General features: G+C 38.1%; 2 protein-coding genes and 1 long non-coding RNA gene across 3 annotated transcripts; 2 read left to right on the top strand and 1 right to left on the bottom strand.

Annotated features, from left to right (window-relative positions):
* Positions 1-50: 50 nt before the first annotated feature.
* On the top strand, positions 51-3,825 carry LOC147487031 (uncharacterized). Its single transcript, XM_086571672.1, has one exon. It carries the CDS (start codon positions 1,673-1,675, stop codon positions 3,707-3,709), a length of 2,037 nt encoding a protein of 678 aa, XP_086427798.1. The 5' UTR covers positions 51-1,672; the 3' UTR covers positions 3,710-3,825.
* Positions 3,826-5,005: 1,180 nt separating this feature from the next.
* Positions 5,006-6,905, top strand: LOC147487030 (uncharacterized). Its single transcript, XM_086574237.1, has one exon. It carries the CDS (start codon positions 5,361-5,363, stop codon positions 6,792-6,794), a length of 1,434 nt encoding a protein of 477 aa, XP_086430363.1. The 5' UTR covers positions 5,006-5,360; the 3' UTR covers positions 6,795-6,905.
* Positions 6,906-9,602: 2,697 nt separating this feature from the next.
* Positions 9,603-10,785, bottom strand: LOC147487029 (uncharacterized). The gene is made up of 3 exons (XR_015202557.1): positions 10,621-10,785; positions 10,179-10,279; positions 9,603-10,026 (listed from the first exon to the last, which is right to left on the bottom strand). It is a non-coding gene; the product is annotated as an uncharacterized LOC147487029 (long non-coding RNA).
* Positions 10,786-21,661: the final 10,876 nt, after the last annotated feature.

Below are 21,661 nucleotides of genomic sequence, written 5' to 3'. Positions count from 1 at the left end.
ATCACTTAGGGTGAGGCTTTCCTATAATATAGTAATCCATGGATCATGAAAATCTTGCACTGTTTTGCCATCTCCAATGCTCCAGATAGAGCCTTTATCTATCAAGTCCATGAATTTGGCAATGCCCTTCCAGAAATAAGAAAAATTTCTAGGATATTGCCTTGCACCATCAGGTGGCCACCATTTCTGATAAATAGACTTGAAGGATCTTGTCCAAAGAGAATCAGGGTCATGATATAGCCTCCAACCATGTTTGGCTAATAAAGCTTTATTCATATCCCCTGTTTTCCTAAATCCAAGACCCCCCATAGCCTTGGCTGAGCACAACTTGTCCCACCTGATGGTATGCAGATTGGATTTCTCATCAGTCCCATTCCGGAAAAAATCCCTGCACACTTTGTCTATCTTATCACAAGTGGTGGCAGGAATAGAGTAAGTGAGCATTGTATACAAAGGTGTAGCTTGGGTTACAACCTTTATAAGAACAACTCGACCATCTTGAGAGAGCACTTTTGCTCTCCAACCTTTGATCTTGGTATGAACTCTCTCAACCAAGTAGTCAAAATCATCACATTTCTTACTTGAGAGGATAATAGGCACCCCCAAGTACTTCTCATTAGGGTGGAAGGGTCTAACTCTCAGAAATCTCTTGATAAGCTTCTTATGTTTATCATGCACATTGTTACTGCAATAAACACTTAATTTATCATAATTGATCCTCTAGCCCGAAGCCTCACAATATTTATTCAAAATGTTTTTGAGATTCCCAGCTTCTGTGAGAGAAGCTTTACAAAACAATATCAAGTCATCAGCATAAAGAAGGTGACTTATTGAAAGTGATTTCCTCCTAATCTTGATGCCACTGATCTCACCCTTATTTTCATTCTTTGCAATTAACCTTGATAAGGCCTCAGAAACAATAATGAACAGATAGGGGGATAGAGAATCTCCTTGTCTCAACCCCCTTTGAGGGAAAATATGTTCAAGAGGTGAACCATTTAACATAACTCTAAAGGAAACTGTAGAGAGACAATTATTTATCAGAGGTCTCCACTTCCTAGAGAACCCTAGCTTCTCAAAAATCTGATCCAAAAACTTCCATTCAATCCTATCATAGGCCTTAGCCATATCTACTTTCAAAGCTAGCCATCCTTGTTTTTGTTTTTTCATCTTAGACATCTTGTGAAAGACTTCACTACCCAGGCCAACATTATCTCCAATACTCCTACCCTTAACAAAAGCCCTTTGGAAAGGAGAAACTATCTTGTGTAAACTTACTTATGTTGTGGGTTATGTGTTTAGTACTTTAAATACTTGCGTTGGAACACTTTTTATTGCCATTATTCCTGTAATTATGTTAACATTGCTACAAGAGCCAATATATTATCCAATGCATTACCTAGTAAAAGTACATTGCAATAATTAAAAAAATGTTAATTTAACACAAACATTAGGTGCGACAAAGTATTACAACAATTTTGACAAACCATAGCTTCCCGGCAAGTTCGCAGCCCACCTTGAAGACTCCAAAACTTTGTGCCGAGTAACGAACAATATACAGGCCACCTTGAAAAATCCAATCGTTTGTGTACTTTAAACGTATAATACTATAAAATGTTCATTATTTGGCAAGAGAAATACAAACTTCCTCTAAAGAATAAGTGAAGAAACAATGGCAAAACATGGGTGTGTCAAGATAGAGTTGGATGATTCTAAGTATTCTTCCCCGGTGCCTGTAATTGGCTTGTATATAGCTGCAGCATCTCTGGTATGTTTCTTGGCCATGCTTTACGACATTTTGTCTGGAGTCCGTCATAGGAAACGTTGGTTGCCATGCCAATTGTTTTCACTTAACTCGGTCACACTGACACTGCTCTCCATAGCTGCAAAGCTCCCGGTGGATCTCACCACAACAATGCCAAGTGCTCAAGACCAACTTTCCAAGCTTACGGGGACTACCTTAGTTTGCATATGTATGGGCTTTCTAATGCCTTCTCTTGGAAAGAATCAAAATTCTGAAAACTTGACAAACATGGCAGCCTTAGGCATTATGGTCGTGACTATCATTGCCAACATCTGTATACAAATCCGCACTGGTGTTATCTTCATGTTCATCATAGAACATATCATAATAATGTCTTGCATGTTAGTATTGTTCATGTTGTTGTGCTCATCCGCTAGGACCAATGCGAGTCAAAAGAATGTTTATCTTGATCTTAATAAAGATCTCTTGACAAAGGGTCAAGGAAGTATGTTAAAAAGAATGAGGTTGGCTTACTTGTATGGTTACAGCTGCAATCCACAATTCATGCTATGTAAGCAACTTAATTGTCAACTTGTTGGCCTGGTTTGCATAACTTCCTTAGGCGTATTAGTACAAGCTGCATTTAGATCTTCCAGTTTAGAGTTTTGTCGAGGGATTTCTGACTACGATTGGTCAATGTGGATATTAGTTGCGACACAGATTTCAACTATTATATTAGGAGGTTTTGCTATCAGCTTTAGAACGTTTGCCATGTTTAACCAAACGAGGAATCATAATTATGCCAAAGATGAAGCTGAAGAAGTGAACGGGGCAAGTTTGCATCAGGTTATGTATCATACGACTTGGGATATTTTCATCTCCCTGCCAGAGCTCCTAATGATGTTTGTACTTCTACTCATAACCACCTTTGTCTACTTTCCACTTAGCTTTGTGTATGTATACTTTGAGCTTTTGTTCGAAAATATTTATAAAGATTTCAAATCTGAAGATAGTGGAGACATACACGAATCTGTACACGAATACGAAGACTTGATTTGGGAAGAAGACTGTAGGTTGAATAAATGGTCACTGCAAAAGGGTGTGAAGGAAATGAAGAGATGCACTGGAACAGGTAAAAGCGAATCTGTAAGTCATCTGCCCCAACTCCTTTTAGAAAATTTTCCCTCCCAAGATTTGCATTCTTTGGAACCTTATCAAGAAAATTGTAAAGTATCTTCTCTTTCGTTGGTACTGGTCGTAAGAATTGCCCAAGTTTCTTTACCGTCCAAGCTTAGTGGAACTCTATTACAAGCATACAGTGAAGCCCATGAAATTTGTCAATTTATTGATAAGAGACTGCGTCCTAAGAATTTGAGGAATAGACACAGAACTAGACTTGCACAAGGTGTATGGGCAGGTAATGGCTTCGGCCCTCTTCTACCAGAAATTTGTAAGAGAGCTACAGCTAGCGTGCCACTTCCAAGTAGTCAGTCTGAGTTGAATTATGCACTTATGATCATTAAAGGGCTAAAATCAGCATTGCCTCCAAGTCTTGTATGGGATGAGGTGGGAATCATCGCGACCTTTATTAGTGGCCGCGAGTACTCATCTATAGAAGATTTATATGGTTTCATTAAGCAGTTGTTTGTTGACATGATGCATATACTTTTAGCTCGACTCCCGCATGCTGTGTTCAAAGATGCAATCGAGAGCCCGGCTGAAGTGTTTGATCAGAGGGTTGGACTTGCTTTGAAACTTGTTTGTAAACTTATTTCTTTGGAAGCTCAAATTCAATGGTCGTTTCCTGTAGGATGTAATATCACGAGTATGTTCCATGATCCTCATGGTCAAATTGACACACTAGAGGATCCTGCTGATGTTGATCCAAGTAACCCTTATGCTGCAGTTAATGAGACGTTGAGAACAATTTGTGCGAACAGTGATGTAAGATTTCAGATCCGGTGAAATAACTCTATCAGCAGTAACAACAAAATGTAGCTGTATATGTATTTTATATTGTGTGTTTCTACAGTCCAACTTCATTTGAGTAATTTGTTAGAGCATTTCTAATGCAAGTCAGGTTTTTCACCTCCAAGTAGGCTAAATTTCTCCTCTTTGCTACCATTTTGGTGAAAAGCAAGGTGAAGGTGCCAATGCGAAAAAAAATCGAAACAACATGCGAGACGGAATGAAACATTCCGTCAAAAAAAAAAACCGAAAAAATAAAAAAAAAACACACAAGACGCCGTCCAAAGCTCACAACTCAGTGAAAATCTCAGTAGCAAATGCTACCCTCGTTGTTATTTAGTTATAAGTCACCAACTTTGTTACTTTTGCATTGGGCAAGAGTTTTTTGGTATTTAAAGGTGAAAACTTTCAATTTCCCCTCATAGTGACTTGGCATTGAGAATGCTCTTACAAAAAAGCATGTAACAAACAGGATGGAATTAGGCCTTGATTTTTGGCGAGGATGGTCTCAACTCCATCGACATCATCATACCAAATGATCAGCTTAATTCGAAATTTCTAACTTCCGAATGATGAACTTATGATGCACGCATAACATACCAAATGTTTTTATTTAATTATTTTGAACCTCCATGGGTGATACTTCGATCAATTCAAAAGTTCAAAGCATATGGGGTGGGTTCCTTCAAGGAGAGCCTACTTGGATTTTTGAAGCAATAATAAACCGTTCATTTATTGGCTTTGATATGCATCCTAGCATCTTTAGCTACAAACATCAGATGTTATGATAGCCAAGCCCAAGTATACTTTATCATACCATACTCAATCAGTAGCGCCAATGCTTTTATAGTTCATAACATATATAATCATACGCCACTTTAAGTGTTTTATAGTTCATAATTTCATATAATCATCTTACCCTTTCCTACCGCTAAGATGCTCATAAGTCTTAACAGTCTTGAGTCTAGACCAAATTGGACTTGTACCCCCAGGGCCAACACAGTAGGAACAACATACAACGGGGACAATGGATAGACTGATTGAATATGGGTGAGTACTGAGTACCTACCATATTGTTACCTCAAATCAGGTCCAAAACACAGACAGTTTTCAGAACACATCAATTCAATTCTGTGGACTTTTCTTTCTTTATTACTCCCCCACTGGCCCACTGCCACTTGGTTTTGTAAACAAAAGTACAAAACCATGTGCCAAAACCGACTGCATTCCCACTGAAACATGTTACAATCCCATATATATCTCCACTCTTCCTTTCTCTCTTTCAAATTCACTTAACTTCTTTACCCTTTTCAGCTTCTTGTCTGTACCAGTTTACCCAAAAAAGGAACTATAGACTTTCAAGTAGTTTCAACTGCATGCTGGCTGCTTTAGAAGATCTTTGGAAGCTGATTTTCTTAGATATTCTTTTCAGTAAACTCTCAGTCTTCATTGCTACTGCATTGAGTTTGCATTAATAATATTCATTTCTGTTGGCAAAACAGAAAGAATCCAACCTTGGGTATGTTCTATTCTCTCTTTTTATTAAGTTGAAAAAATGCATGTTTCTCTGTTCTGTATTTGAAAGTTGATATATTGGTAGTATACCTGTAACCTGTATATATATAAGAAGAAGAAAAATATTGTTAGAATGGAAGCAAATGGTATGTCTTCAGGAAGAATGAGGCCTTGCATGCCTTCTGCAATGCTTGGTTTAGAAATGCCTGTTCAACAACAACAACAACAACAACAACAACAACAAAATTTTCCTCACCATCATCAACAACAGCAACAACAACAACCCCATCACCAATTTGTATCTTACACTAGTCCTGATACTCAATCTCAACAATCTATTAAGCAGAGCACCTACTCTCACCCCAACAAAGCCAAACAACAACAATTGAGTGATGAAGATGAAGCTGGATATAATGTTGAGGATGGTGGTGTTGATGGTAAGAAAAAAATCTCTCTATGGCATAGAATGAAGTGGACTGATAATATGGTAAGGCTTCTTATAATGGTGGTCTTCTACATTGGTGATGATTGTACTAATGTTGAGCCAAGTGAGTCAGGTGGTACAACCAAGAAGAAAGTTGGAGGGGTTTTGCAGAAGAAAGGGAAGTGGAAATCGGTTTCTAGAGCAATGATGGAGAAGGGGTTTTGTGTGTCTCCGCAACAATGCGAAGATAAGTTCAATGATTTGAACAAGAGGTATAAGAGGGTTACTGATATTTTGGGAAAGGGGACAGCTTGTGGAGTTGTTGAGAATCAGAGTTTACTTAATACAATGGATCAACTCACGCCTAAAATGAAAGACGAGGTGCGAAAATTGCTTAATTCTAAGCATCTTTTCTTTAAGGAAATGTGTGCTTATCATACTAGTTGTGGTGGAAGTGTTAGTAATGGTGGTGGGCATCAGTCACCCGAGGCAGTATTGGAGTCATCTCAGCATCGACAGCAGCAGCAGCGTTGCTTCCATTCATCTGAAAACGGAACCGTTGGGGCTAATTTGAGGAACAGAATGGAGACAGAGGAGTTGAGGAATGCGAATGGAGGAGGTCGAGAAGTAGTGAATATGGATGAAGACGATAGTGATGACTCTAATGACGATGAAGAGGACGATGAGGATGAAGAAACAACTGGTGGTAGTGGTGGAGGGAGGCATGAAAATGGCGGTGATGAGGACAATTTGGTATCCAGCAAAAAGCAGAGAAGAGAAATGTTCACGTCACCACTAATGAAGCAAATGAGTTGTGAACTAACAAGTATGCTTCAAGATAGGTCTAAAACTCTATGGGAACAACGACAGTGGATGATGAGCCGGATGCTTCAGTTAGAAGAGCAGAAAGTCACGTACCAATGCCAGGCGTTAGAACTTGAGATGCAAAAAGTAAAATGGTTGAAGTTCAGTGCAAAGAAAGAGAGGGAGATGGAGAGAATGAAGCTGAATAATGAGCGAATGAGACTCGAAAATGAGAAAATGGTTCTTCTACTCAGGAACAAAGAACTCAAATTGATCCATATCCATCAACAGCAGCAGTCTTCAAATAAAGGGCTATGTCCGTCGGACATGACTGGGTAATTAACATGTAAAATGTAATGCAGAAGAGTTTTGCTTACTTTTTTTGCAATGTTGAATGTGTTCGGCATTTTGAAATATGAATGCATCTATAGCCGTTTCATTTCCTCTTTAGTTTTGGTTCTTGTAGGTTTTACTGATTAGTTAATTGATTGTGTGAATACTGAATAGTTGAGTAATACTCTTTCTCACTTCTCACACAATCATGTGCTCTTCTTCTTGGCCTTCTTCCTATAGTTTACAGCACTATTGCACAGCTTAGATTAACTTTAATATTAGCAATATGCTCGTCATTGGTTCAATTAGTTATGGTTATCATGTATTATTAGTTCCTAATTCCGTAGAACATTTTGATTCTCCAGCAATGATTTCTTTAGAATCACATGAGAGAAAGGAGATTTTTTTTATTTTTTTGCTGGACATGAGAGAAAGGAGTTCATACGTTCTATTCACTATTCTAAAAGTTGGGAAAACCCAAGCCAGTAATTCAGCAGTCACCACCTCATGGCCCATGTGTTGATGAACCATTAACATTTACTTTCATGATTTCAACTTACCAATGTCATTATATCAAGTCTTCCATTTGGCTAGTGTCCTTTTGCTAGAGCAGTTTGGTTGGGACTTTGGACTGTCCGTGTATCGATATCAAAGATTGGTTACAACAGATGATGAAATGCTTATGCTGTACTAGGTGGTACTTAGCCAAATTTAGAGTATCCAATTCTCGTGGTTCATGTATTTGGGCTGATGAGAAATAACACAAGTTTGTTTGGTTCAAAGACAATCTTCTTAAAAGTTGTTGATTGCACCCCAAAATGCAGTAAACACAAAATAATCATCAAAACAATCAAATAGATGACCAAGGTTAATCTTAAATGGGATTGTTAATCAAATCCCAAATTAATAAACCAAAACAACCACATATATATTTCTATTTTGGAAGAAGAAAAAATATTACATAAAATCAAAGAAAGACAAAGTATTGGAAACCTCAAAAATCAAGTGGGTTTCATTTTGTATCTTCAAAATTGGAGAAATCAAAGATGATGATGATGTGACTAGATAGAGATGTTCAAATTTGATAAAATGGAGATTTTTATGATGAAAACAATTTTTTCTTTTTGAGATATTCAGGCTTTCTATTTTGTTTAATAGAGGTGTGGAGAGAAGATGGTGGTGGTGGTGGTGGGGGGAATAAATGTTGAAGTGGTGAAGAAGAAGAAGATAGTAGGGCTGTTTTTTTTTTTTTTTCGGTTCTTTCTTATTTATTATGATGTAGATTGAAATCCAACCTTTTCCAATGGATACCGTTATTCATACTTTTACGTCCATAAACCAATTTTAGTAGCTTAAGGTCTACAGGCTTGGGCTCAAAAAAAAATAGGAACCAAACATAAAAATAAGGATAGTGCACCCTAACCCATGAATGGGTTGGGCAATACAGGCTACCAAACAGGCTATTAGGAAATGCTGATGACTCAAGGTCATGGATTACGACACTTGGGGCTGGGCTTTGGTGTATTTGGGCTGGCAAGAAATGATAAGAAGTTTGATGGTCAAAGACAATATCCCCTAAGCTGTGTGATTTACTGCAACAATGCAGTAAATTGATGGAGTTAGCTCTCAAAACAATCATGAGATGATGGAGGTTAATGTAAAATGGGATTGTCCTCCGATGGGATGGTTTAAACTTTAAACTTAACACGGACGTCGCATGGAAGAGACTATGGCACTGGGAATCAAAGAAACTAAGTATTTAAACCTCACAAATGTTTTGATGGAAACAGATTGTAGTCTACTACATAAACTGGTGACTAAGGGCATCACAGGGACTTTTATATGGCCCTCAGGCCCTCTATCTTCATATTTAATAGAACAATAGGAAAATGGGCTTCCAATATGCCCCTCTATACTTCGCATTCTTTAAAATTGTCTCTATTTCTATCACATTTATAGAAATGGCCCGGTCCGTTTCGTGAGGTAAATAAAAATACGTCCATAAATATTTTAAAGAATAACCAGCGTAGTTGGCATAAGGCGCTCTAAGAATAGGCGACATCCAGTGTTCGAGTCCCCCGCCCCCAGCTATTGAATTTTTTAAAACTGTTTAAGTTACAAAAAGCTGGAGTTGTAGAAATAAAAAACTTGTTCTTACTAAGAGTCGAACCCCAGACCCAAGATTATTTAGTCCCAAACTTTGCCAGAGTGTCCACTGTTAACCAGATTGCTCAATATCTTTGAATTTGAATTTTGATTATAAGGCTTGCGTTGTAGAACACATGATTTAGAGAACCTTTATACCAGGCTTCTCCTTCAAACTAACCTTAAAAATGGTGACGTGGCCCTCTATTTTGAGGGCCTGCATTGATGATGCCCTAACAAGGCTTCTCGGTCCCAGAACTAGTTAAAGACATGATCATGGGAATTCGGGAGATGATGAATGAAATGATATGAGAAACATACGTACTACAAGGTCGATTCCTAGATAATGAAATATCTTTAGCAAAAAAAAAAAGTTTTCCATTGGCTAAAACCTTTTTTTGGAGGTACCAGGAAAACGACACTTTTTTTGCATGCACTGGCTAAAAGCTTAAACTGGAACCAGACTTAACAGTTAACAGGTAAGAAAAGAAGCCCAGCTTATGGGTCCGTCTAGAGGGGAATTCTGCTCTACAAGTTATTCCAAGGCCTAAAATTTCGATATCGGTTAATATATCACATTGCATTAAAATTTGAAGATATAACGGATATATCGGTTTTAAAAACAGAGGGAAAAAAGACCCAAACTATTTAAAATATAAAAATATATCGGACATATAATGTCGAAATATATTGAAAATATCAGATTTATATTTAAAATGGTCAAAAAATTGTGTCCAACAGGATATATATCAATTATGTTCTAAAAATGTCTATTATATTGATTATATAAAGTTTTATATCGGAAACCAAGAATATATAAATGAAAAAAGGATTCAATATTTGGTGGATATATTTCGAAAATATCAATATCGCAATGTACCTTTGCAACGAGATATATCGGCGAGATATCGGATATCTCGGCGATATTTTGGGCCATGAGTTATTCCACACTTTTGCAATCCTATAAATAGGAAAACAGAGAACCGGCTCCCAGAAAACTCAACAGGTTCACCTGTGGCACCCTCGTAATGCAGCCTTAACTTCACATCAGATGAAGAAACATAGCTCAAGCTTGCCCAGAAAACTAGAACACCTGCATACCCACCACACCCACAAAAGAAATAAAAATCAGGAGTAAATTAAAAAAAAAAAAAAAAAAATGAAGAAACATCAAATAAAACTGGGTGTGAGTATGTGACAATCCATTTAATTAAAAAATACAGATGAAGTAGAAGATTCGCATACCATTCAGGGAAATTAGATGGGAACGCTAGTGCAAGCCTCGCTGATTTTTGGTACATTCCTCAAGAACCTCAAGTCTATCCCTGGAGAGTGTGAGCAGATATCTGCACAGAGAAGATAACAAGGGTTTACACCACTTCGACTTGATATTAATTAATTACGCAAAACCTCGCCTCAAGCTAGGCACAGTTGCATATTATTTGAACACAGCAACAAGTATATCGCTTTAAAAAACAGAGGGAAAAAAGACCCTTCTCCATTAAAGTAACATAAAAAGGACTTGTTTTTTTGATAAAATGTTAAAGAGAAAGGAATACACGGCTTTTTTCAGCCGATCCCACCAATTGTGTCCAACAGGAATTATCCAAACATTGTTCTAGTATGTCTAATGAATTGATTACCCAAATGAAGGAAAGAAACCAAGAATAAATAAATGAAAATGAACCTTTAACTTCGTAATAAAAGTCTTTTCGACATCAAGCAAGTAGAGATCGAGCAATTGCTTCCTTTGCAACATCTGTTTGCACATTTCCCTCCGGATGTTCCTGGACATATTAAAGGAACACAGAATTAAGTGAACATATTAGAAATAAGGCGTGTTATACGAATCAGCATTCGGAAAACTATAGCAAAGACACGAATATAAGACTTCAAAAGGGGCAACAGAGCAGACAAAAGAATTTATTTTATTTATTCGAGAAAATGCTAGGCTGAAGCTATGTAGAGCTGTGCAGTTTAAGCGTTTAGCTAATCGGTTAAGGATTGCCTAGCGATTAGGCCTAGTAATCAGAATATATGGGGGATTAATTGAAAACTATTCAGGTGATAATTCTAAATAAGATTTTCCATTCCCATAGATAACCTATAACACATGCCACACATAATTTTTAGCTAAATACATATTTAAGTGAAATGAAAATGAGAAACATATCCAATAATCACCAAAATGCAATCATAACCTCATTACATAGTTTATTGGTCAACATAAATCAAATAAAAAATATATAAAATATAAAAAACACAAAGGCATTAATGACTATGCTAAAATTATATCATGGAAAAGTTGTTTTAAGTTGGATTTTATATATCATAGGTGTCGACTAGCAAAGTCGGTAAAATCTTTGGGTGATGATACCGGAGGTCTGGAGTTCGAATCCCCATCAAAGAGTTACTGATCTCATTTAAAACAATTTTGCCAAAAAAAAAAAAAATTTTATATATACAAACCATGTTTTGAGAAAAACATAAAACAACAAACCCTTAGACCTATTAATCGCTATTTTTTTAACACCTATTTGTACTTCTTGCCCCTCTTCTTATTCTTAGGACTCCCTTGCCTGTGTTTGTTTGGGTAGAAACTCACCCAAACACACCAATGGTTTCGTAAGGGAGGTTGTTGCAATGAATTGTTGAGACTGTATCTTCAATGGCTGCTTACGTATCCAAATCGTTCTATGGAATCAAGTCTCTCAAATGAACGTAGTCCTTTGTTTCAAAGGAATGAGGTATTTATAGGATAATAATGAGAAATATCATTTCCTTAATTGCTAGAAAATCTTATGTAATTATGTAAAGTCTTAATATGGAAACATATCTTGACAAATATGTTTTCTAAATCTAAACCTGCTATATCTAGCTTATGGCACCATAATTTTGGGCAGCACAGGCACGCCATAATTTTGGGCGGTGCTGGCATGCCATAATCTTGGGCATCGTGCCTAGTAGTGAGTGGCACTATAATGGTACCCAACAATGGTTGTTTATAAGGGTGCAAATATGGTGGCACATACACCGTCCCCTCTTTGCCAGATGGAACTAGTTCCTTGTGGTGAAGAATAATAACAAAAACTGGTTCAAAAAGGATGCGACAGTGGAAGTTATAAACAAAGGTGAAGATTGTGAAAAGAAAGCAACCAAAGGTTGTTTGCTTGGCATGAATGCCTAAGGCTGTTTGTACGACCATGAAATTGATCGTTGTTTTTGTTCAATGCTTAGTTCAGGCAACACCAGTGGTATGAAAACACTCAATACTAATGAGATGGAGAATTTTTTTGGGCATTAAACGTATCGCAGTCCCCCCCCCCCCCCCAATTGTTGGTATTTCACTGGAGAAACAACCATATTCTACGACAGTTGGATAGATATTCCAACTATTCAATGTCAACCAATGCTTACCCTCAGTTTTAAGTTGTGTATAAAATATTGGTGAAACTTGAGCTTTGTTGTAAAATTTGAGCTTTTGTGGTGCATGGATTGCAAATGCAAACTCCACGACTTTGTGGCGCATGGAGAGAGGTGTTGCAAACGCAAACTCCATGACTTTTTTGTACATTGAGAGAGGTGTTGTAAACGCAAACTCCATGACTTGGTGATGCACAAACTTTTTGGTGCATGGAGAGAGATGTTGAAAATGTAAACTCCATGGCTTGGTGATGCACGGAGTAAGGTGTTGCAAACGCAAACTCCATGACTTTTTGGTGCATGGAGAGAGGTGTTGAAAACGCAAACTCCACGATTTTTTGGTGCATAGAGAGAGGTGTTGAAAACGCAAACTCCATGACTTTTTGGTGCATGGAGAGAGGTATTGAAAACGCAAACTCCATGACTTTTTGGTGCATGGAGAGAGGTATTGAAAATGCAAACTCCATGACTTTTTGGTGTATGGAGAGATGTGTTGCAAATGCAAACTCCATGACTTTTGAATTTGTATATGTTTTGTATAGTTGAGCCTTCATATCAACTGTTTATCTTTAAGAATGGTAACTGAGTAATTGATTTATATTATTTTTGACTAACTAACTGAATGAAAATAAAGAAGTATGGAATAATGCATTTTATTGATGATTGATAATCTGAAAAACAAAAGAAGATTACTTCAAGAACCAGTTCTAAGGAACTGTCGACCCAAACTACTAATTGTCTGGCTTGATAAAAACACATCCTAATCCAGAGCCGGATTTGTTGTGTAAGCCGTCTGTGTAAACCATCCATGAATCGGGTGATGGGGCCGTAAGATTTGTTGGGACTTCCTTGCCCCCAACTGCTCGCGCTTCACTAGAGATGCCTTTGTCTTGGTTGACTTCAGGGATGAAATCATCGATAGGGAAATCTGCCATTTGGGATGCAAGTGCATGACCCTTTTCTGAAACGCGAGGTTCAAAATTGATGCTATAAACACTTAAGTAGATGTCCCATTCTGCGAGTCTACTTGATTCCTGGGCACTTCGGAAAACTTTGCGTAGAGGATATTCCATGTATACTTTGACCAGTCTCCCTTGGAAATACGGCTTGAGGTGTCTCGCAGCATGAACCAACGCTAGAGCAATTTTTTCAATTCTCGAATATATGCTTTCCGCCCTCGTTAGTGTTTTACTAATGAAGAAGATCGGATGACCGTCTTCTCCATCGATGAACAGGACTGCACTTACTGGAGTATCTGTAGCGGCCAAGTAAGCTCCAACAGGTTGCCCTGTAGCTGGGCTGGCCAAGATTGGTGGCGAGACCAGGTAGTTCTTGATTGATTGAAAGGCATTTTCACAATCATCATTCCACCTTGCTGAGCCTTTTAACGTCTGAAAGAAAGGACGACACCGGTCCGAGTACTTAGAGATGAAACGATTTAGTGCTACTAAGCCCCCTGTGAGCTGTTGAATCTCTTTTTTTGTTTTTGGAGAGGTCATGGCTTGAATGGATCGGATCTGTTATGGATTAGCTTCGATGCCTCGACGAGTCATCAAATACCCTAGAAATTTCCTTGATATCAGTCCGAAAGCACATTTCAAAGGATTTAGCCGCATGTTGAATTCATCAATTCTGTCAAAAACTGATTGTATGTCAGAGATGTGATCTCCACTGTGTTTGGATTTTACAACCATGTCATCAATATAAGTCTCCATTGTCTTGCCCAACATATCTCCGAATATGGTGTCGATCATCCTCTGGTACGTATCCCCTACGTTTTTTAAACCGAAATGCATAACTTGGTAACAAAAAATCCCTTGGTCAGTTATGAATGCAGTTGCTTCTTGGTCCTTCACAGCTAGTGGGATCTGGTGGTAACCCGAATACGCATCCGTAAATGATAATCGTGGGTAGCTAGACATAGCATCCACCAATTCCGATATTCGTGGGAGAGGGTAGGGATGAATCGGGCAAGCTTTGTTAAGGTTCGTGAAATCAATGCACACTCTCATTTTACCCTCTTTCTTGGGTACTGCAACCACATTAGGCAACCACTGCGGATATGAAATTGGCCGTATAAACTTAGTTGAGAGTAAACGATCAATTTCCTCTTTGACTTTGAGTTTTCTTTCTGGGGCCATGCGCCTAGGCTTCTGCCGAACTGGCTTGATGGTAGGATCAATGTCAAGTGTGTGGCATGCAATTCCTGAGCTAATTCCTGGCATTTGCTCGACTGACCAAGCAAAAATCTTTTTGTTCTTTCTGAGGGGTGCTACCATTTCCTTTTGTTCATTTTCCGTCAGTTCTGCCGATATGAAAGTTGTTTCTCCGCCTAAATTCCCAATCTGAACTTCTAAGAGGCGGTCTATGGTCGGCGGTCCTTCATTTCTTGAACTAGCAGTGTAAATATTGTGTGGGACTGATTCTAATTTAGATACTTGTTGCGAATCACTGAGAATTGTATTTCCCCGCATATCCGACTGACGATATTTGTCACAGCCCGAATTTCTAAACAATTACAAAGTGAATATTTGAAATATAAATATCTCAAACATCACTCGGTTCAATTGTCTAAAAACCCAGGCTATGATGGGGTGGATACAACAGATGTCAAAACCTAAAACCCACATCATAAAAAAAATCTTAACAACAAAAAATCTCCAAACTTCTCTTTATTACTTTATAAAAAGTCTATCTTCCATCCCAATAAAACATCAAACTACTCTAAGAATAACAGGTCTTCAACATTGTATTTCATGTCATATGAAAAGAAAACTACGTTATTACATACTTCCAAAAGATCAGACCTAATAAAAACTAACTGACTGCTCCAGATCAAATCTAAATCAAAAGCCGCGGTTCCATTGCCTTCCACCTATGTTCCCAAGAACACACCCACGTTGCCAAAACAAAGCAAACATGGGTCAGCAAAATGGAATTTGTTGGTATGAGTAGACTAACTACATAAAACCATTATCATACTTTAATTATCCAAACAATCACTTTATATTTTCCCATAACTTAATCATTCTCAGCTTGGAAGACAGGTAGTTCCGTCATTTCAACCGGCATAGTTTATTCCCAAGCAAAACTTCCATTATATTAACTCATTCTAATAACTCGTTTTAATATCTAAATCACTGAATTAAAACTTATCGATATCCACTGTTGTATAAGGGTAGGACCGCGTCCCTGCACAAAATGTTATTAAGTTCTACCCTCCTGCAAAAGAAAGTTAGAACTTTTTTATAACATATGTAGATATTATATTAGGTATTCAAAAGTAACCCAAACACTCGCATAATCAAATCAATTTCTCTTATCAATTAATCAATTACTTTTCTTATACACATATTTCATAACCTATGTGCCTTAAGTCATTCCTGCCACATTCAAGGAATACCTAACTCTACATTCCTGTACACTCAAGGAATACAACTAACCCGCAAGGCGAATACCTTAGTTCCTCTCTAGGGCAGTCCAAAGAATCTGGTCATTCATATCACATTCAATGAATACCCGGGTCATTCATGGCACAGTCAATAAATACCCAATTATAACGGTAATGGCCATTTATGACACATTCAATAAATACCCACCTATCACATGACATCTTCAGTCATAAGTCTTGTTGGAAATAAGGTTGGATAGACGCCCACCAAGATAAGGATAAACCACTGAGTATAGAACTCTATCCTATCAGATATTAGATGAGTATATGACTCTATCCTATCTGATATTAGATGAGTATAGGACTCTATCCTATCAGATATTAGATGAGTATATGACTCTATCCTATCGATATTAGAGGAGTATGGGACTCTATCCTATCCAATATTGAGGAGGTGGGAACCTCTATAAATAGACCCCCCACCTCTCACATATGAATCATCCGAACAACAAGAAAAGCTCTCTCTCTCCTTTAATGGCAGCCTCCAACATTTTATAAAGTAGAAGCCAGTAATTTGTGGAGATTCCATAGGTGGTATCCTCCCTAGCCATTGTCAGTTCTTGGTTCTTGGTTTGTGAAAAAAGGTTGCTTCCCGTTCGTGGTTGGAACTTGACTCCAACAAAGTTAAGAAGAAGAAGATCTTGAGTGTGCCAAGAACATCTTCTCCTGTAGATCAAAGCTTGGAACTTCAAATTGAAAGCTGTGACCAAGGTACGATCTTCTGTTTCCGCTGCGCTATTTTATGCATGTGGTATAACGTAATTGTATATATCATAGGAATCATGCATGAGATATCGATAAAATCCTACATTGGCATCGAGCCAATTTTCCATGGTTTGCATGCTTTTGTTTGCGGTTTTGATCTTGTGATCTACAATTTTTGAAAAACTGCGGTTTTTTCAAAATCTTTTAATTAATTGTTAAATAATTAGGTTGTTTAAAATTAATTAGATATTGCTTAATTTTTTTGCAAAATAAATTATTTATGGGAAATAATTAGTGGAAATTTTTTTCTAGGAAATTTTTTTTCTTAGAAATTTTTACATGGAAATTTATTTCTGAGATTATTTCTCTGTAAATTTTAGGATTTTTTTTCACATGTATTTTTCCACAATTAAAAATTGACATTAGGATGTTTATTTTTACCATGCAGTAATTATTTGAATATGGATTTTTACTATTGCATGTATATAAAATTGTTTGTTTTCTATCAGTACGGTCATATGAAAACTAAGGCACAATGCCTAAGTCACGCACATAGATCCGAAACTTGTAGGAAAACTGAACCAGATCTTGGGAGACGGGCTTCCAAGAAACGCATGACTGCTAAGCAATATAGGAGAACTTTCAAGAGTACTGTCTTAAAATCTGATAAGATAGAGACAGAGCCACCATCACCAGAATATACACTAAAGAGCCCCAGTCCTATTCAGGATAGGAATGAGGCTCGACCACTTAAATCTCTCCTACATCGATTATGGGACGATGCTAAGGAACCAAATCCATATGATGTGTCATCGGGGTTTATTTTCCCACCTCACGGGAAACAGAGGAAGTGGCTAGTAATTTTCAAATGGTCGATAGTGGATGTGAGGATGAGGATGACTCCCCAGGCACCCGTGACGCTTCTATGTTCATGGTTGACTAGCTCTGCATTTTAGTTCTACATTGTTTTTGAAAGATAGGAAACTCTTTTTTGTAGAAACAATTTTATGAAATGGAAATTTAAGTAGTAGATTTTTTGCATATTCTATGTTATTGATAGTCAAATGCATTGATTTTATTTAATGGCTAGAATCATGCTAGTAGATTATCATGATCATCTCATATGTGAAAATGTGGATTACTTAGATTTAATTTAAGAGATGATTCTTATTAAGTAGTATCTTATTTTTGGAATTCAAACTTGATAGAATGGCACCGATGGAAAATCCCGTTTACGATGCTACCCGAAAAAAGACTTGTTAAACGATAAGAATTACGAACTTTGGTCTAGGAAAGTTAGGCTAATTCTGGCAGATATAGGAAGGTCATTGATGTAATAACTGAGACAGTAGCAGAACCTACCGCTGAAGGATTAACACAAGCTGCTTATACTGCTATACTTAAAAAGTACAATGAGTATACAAGCAAAGATAATGTTGCCCGAATTGCCATACTTGGCACCATGAGGAATGACTTCATGATGCGGTATGATGGCTTTGGATCGGCTAAAGAGCTATGGGAAGCAGTAAAGGCGGACCTTGGGGGTAAGACTACTGCACAGCTGAAGAGGCTACAAATGAGCTTTGACAAATTTATCAAGCTGCCCCATACCTCTATGACACAACATTGCACGGTGATGAGAAACATGGTTGCTGAGTTAGCCCAAGCAGGACAGGTCATGTCAAATGAACAACAAATTCAAGTTTGTCATTAGGTCTTTACCTAAAACTTGGGAACAATTTCGCCTTTAGCTTGACGATGACGACAATATCACAAACTTTGCAAGGTGCAAAGGAAATGTGAGCTTGAGGAACAAAGGCTTCTCAATGAAAAGCCCGTTGTTCAAACCGAAGCAAATGTTGTCAACTCCAAAAGAGAAAGGCTCCTTGGAACAAGAAAAGTGGAAAAGGGAAAGGCAAGGAAAAGGCCAAGCCTAACCCACGACAAAAGAAACCTAGGAAGTTGATAGACATGACTAGTGTTGAATGCTTCCATTGTCATCGATGGGACACTATGTTAGGGCATGTCCTTCTCCCGAGGTGAGTTTTACTTTAAGAAATCGTCAATGTGATAAGTATCTTGTCATCTTCATCTCGATTCATCACAATATTGGATTGTAGATTCAGCAATGATTGACAGACCACATAAGCCGGGATAGGTCCCTGTTTGAAGATTTCCGGAAACTTCCACAAGGAACTCGGAGAGTCCACATGGGAAACCAAAGTGTAGCTAATGTTTTGGGCACAGGCACTTGTAGGTTGGATTTTGCGAGTGGGAGATCCATCCTTATTGAAAAAGTACTATTTGTACCCTCAATTAGGAGAAATCTTTTATTAGTTTTGAAATTACTTCAAGAATCCTATGTGTTTAATTTTTCCCAGAACTCGCTTGAGATATCTTTAAATAACATTTTGATAGGTCATGCTTATTTAATGAATTCTTTTATGACATTACACTTAGCACAAACTGAAGTTTTTATGTCTAAAATGGTTGGTTGCCAATTGTGGCATGCTAGACTAGGACATATTGGACACAATAGGATAGACCGCTTAGCAAGGGGAGGATTGTTAGGTAACTTAACCTGTTAAAATGGAAACTGCGGAAAGTTGTCTTTTTGGAAAAGCCACCAAGAAACCTTTTGGGAAAGCCCAAAGGGCAACTTATCCTTTACAACTTATTCACTCGGACATCGTGGACCAAATGAATGTAAATAAAGCAAGGCATGGGGCTTTGTATTTCATTACCTTCAGATGATGACTATACGTTATGGGACCGTGTACTTGATGTCTCACAAATCGACGCCTTTGGACTGTTTTTAAAAGTACAAGAACCTAGTTGAGAATCAACTTGATAGGACAATAAAGGCCTTAAGAACCGACCGCGGAGAGGTGAATATCTTTACGATGAGTTTAAGGAACTCGTGAAAATAAGGGTATAGCTAGGCGACTAACTATTCCTTATACCCCTCGCAGAATGGTGTCTCGAGAGAAGGAATAGACCCCTGCTGAACATGGTTAGATCTATGATGGCTCAGCTAACTTGCCTATCTCATTTTGGGGTGATGCATTGTTAACGGCTAAGCACATACTTAACCTAGTTCCTTCAAAAACTGTTGACAAAACACCCTATGAACTATGGATTGGTAGACAACCCATTTTGAACTACCTTAGATGGGGGTGTCTTTGCCTTTGTCACTTCTCAAAATCGAGAATTTGGAAAGTTGAGTGCTCCGGAAAGAAGTGTATCTTTATAAGATACGATGAGACTTCTAAGGGGTATGTCTTCCTAGGGAGGATACTCGAGGGCATGTCATAGAAATAGAAGCACGTAACGCCGATTCTTAGAGGATCAATACCCAATGAGGGTGAGGTTGATAAGGATATACAACTTTACGAAGTTGATAACCTTATAATTGCCGATGAACAAGGCGAAGATGAAACTTTCATCAACCCCGATTCTAGTAACAATGGCATTGGTCAAATGATTGATCAATCCCAACCTCGTAAGAGTGTTAGAGGCCATATCCCCAAACGCGTCGGTTTGAGATTGAAGGGAGATAAATATGACCAATGCACTTACAGAAATATCCGATGAACCTAAAACGCGTCAAGGAGGCTATTTCGGGTCCAATACAAGTAAGTGGATGGAAGCTATGAAGGAAGAATTGGAGTCGATGAAGAAAAACAAAGTATGGGACTTAGTTGATCTACCTCCAAACAGAGATCTATCGGGGAACAAGTGGGTTCTCAAAATCAAGAAAAATGCTGGAAGGAACATAGACAAATTCAAAGCTAGGGCTTGTTGCAAAAGGTTACACCAAAAAAGAAGGAATAGACTATGAGGACACCTTCTCACCAAGAGTGAGATTTGCCTCCATACGCCTCCTCTTGTCAATGGTTGCCCATTTAGATTTTAGAGCTTTACCGGATGGATGTCAAAACCGCTTTTCAATGGAGAATTACAAGAGGAAATCTATATGGATCAACCCATTTGGTTTTTCAATCAAAGGGTCAGAACACAAAAAGTGTAAACCGACAGATCCATATATGGTTTAAAACAGTTCTAGACAGTGGAATCTGAGATTCCATGAAGCAATGCTTCAAGACAAATTTCGAAATGGTAAATGAGGACCATCAGCGTATATGTCAAGACATCTAAAAATGGTTTTGTGATTCTATCTCTATATGTGGATGACATTTTGTTAGCAGGTAACAATAAGGCATTGATAAATTCTACTAAGGAGTGGTTGTCATTAAACTTCGAAATGAAAGACATGGGTGAAGCTAGTTATGTCTTAGGAGTTAAAATAACTTGTGATCGGCCCAAACGCTTGTTATCTTTGTCTCAGGAGACATATATCAAGAAGGTTTTGGAAAGATTCAACATGACTGATTGTAAGCAAGTGGATCTCCCAGTAAGTCTAGGAGAGTCTTTGAGTTCTAAAATGTCTCCCAAGAATCCTATTGAAACTCAGGCTATGAAAAATGTACCATACTCAAGCGCAGTCGGAAGCCTTATGTATGCAATGTTGTGTACAAGGCCAGACATCTGCTATGCAGTTGGGTTAGTATCAAGGTTCCAAACAAATCCTGGGGTCGCACACTGGAAGGCTGTCAAGAAGATAATGAGGTATCTAAAAGGCACCGTGGACTACTCACTTGTCTACCAAGGGAAAGATCTTAAGCTGATTGGGTACTCCGATGCCGACTGGGCTGGAGACCTTGATGAGAGGAAGTCAACTTCAGGATATACCTACATAATGAATGGAGGTGCTATATCCTGGAGCAGCAAGAAGCAAACTTCCATAGCACTTTCAACTATGGAAGCTGAGTATATTGCATGTTGCTCTGCCACACAGGAGGCTGTGTGGCTCAGACGATTCATCAAACACTTGTCAGTGTTCTCAAGAGCTGTTGAACCAGTTCACATCTGGACTGACAGCATGGCTGCTCTTGCATATGCTAAAGATCCAAAGTACCATGGAAGAACCAAGCATATAGAGTTAAAATACCACTACGCATCGACAAATGATACTTGAAGAAGAAAGTGGTTCTACAACATATATCCACCGATCGATGGTCATGGATCCACTCGACCAAACCTATTCCAAAGGAACTCTTCCTTGCACATGTAAAAATGCTTGGGTAAA

Source organism: Coptis chinensis, chromosome 7 (assembly GCF_015680905.1).
Source record: "Coptis chinensis isolate HL-2020 chromosome 7, ASM1568090v1, whole genome shotgun sequence".
Taxonomy (NCBI): domain Eukaryota; kingdom Viridiplantae; phylum Streptophyta; class Magnoliopsida; order Ranunculales; family Ranunculaceae; genus Coptis; species Coptis chinensis.
This window is presented reverse-complemented; position numbering and strand designations above follow the sequence as displayed.

Coding starts and splice junctions, on each gene's coding strand:
- LOC147487030 (XM_086574237.1), top strand. CDS start 5,361: ATGGAAGCAAATGGTATGTCTTCAGGAAGAATGAGGCCTTGCATGCCT.
- LOC147487031 (XM_086571672.1), top strand. CDS start 1,673: ATGGCAAAACATGGGTGTGTCAAGATAGAGTTGGATGATTCTAAGTAT.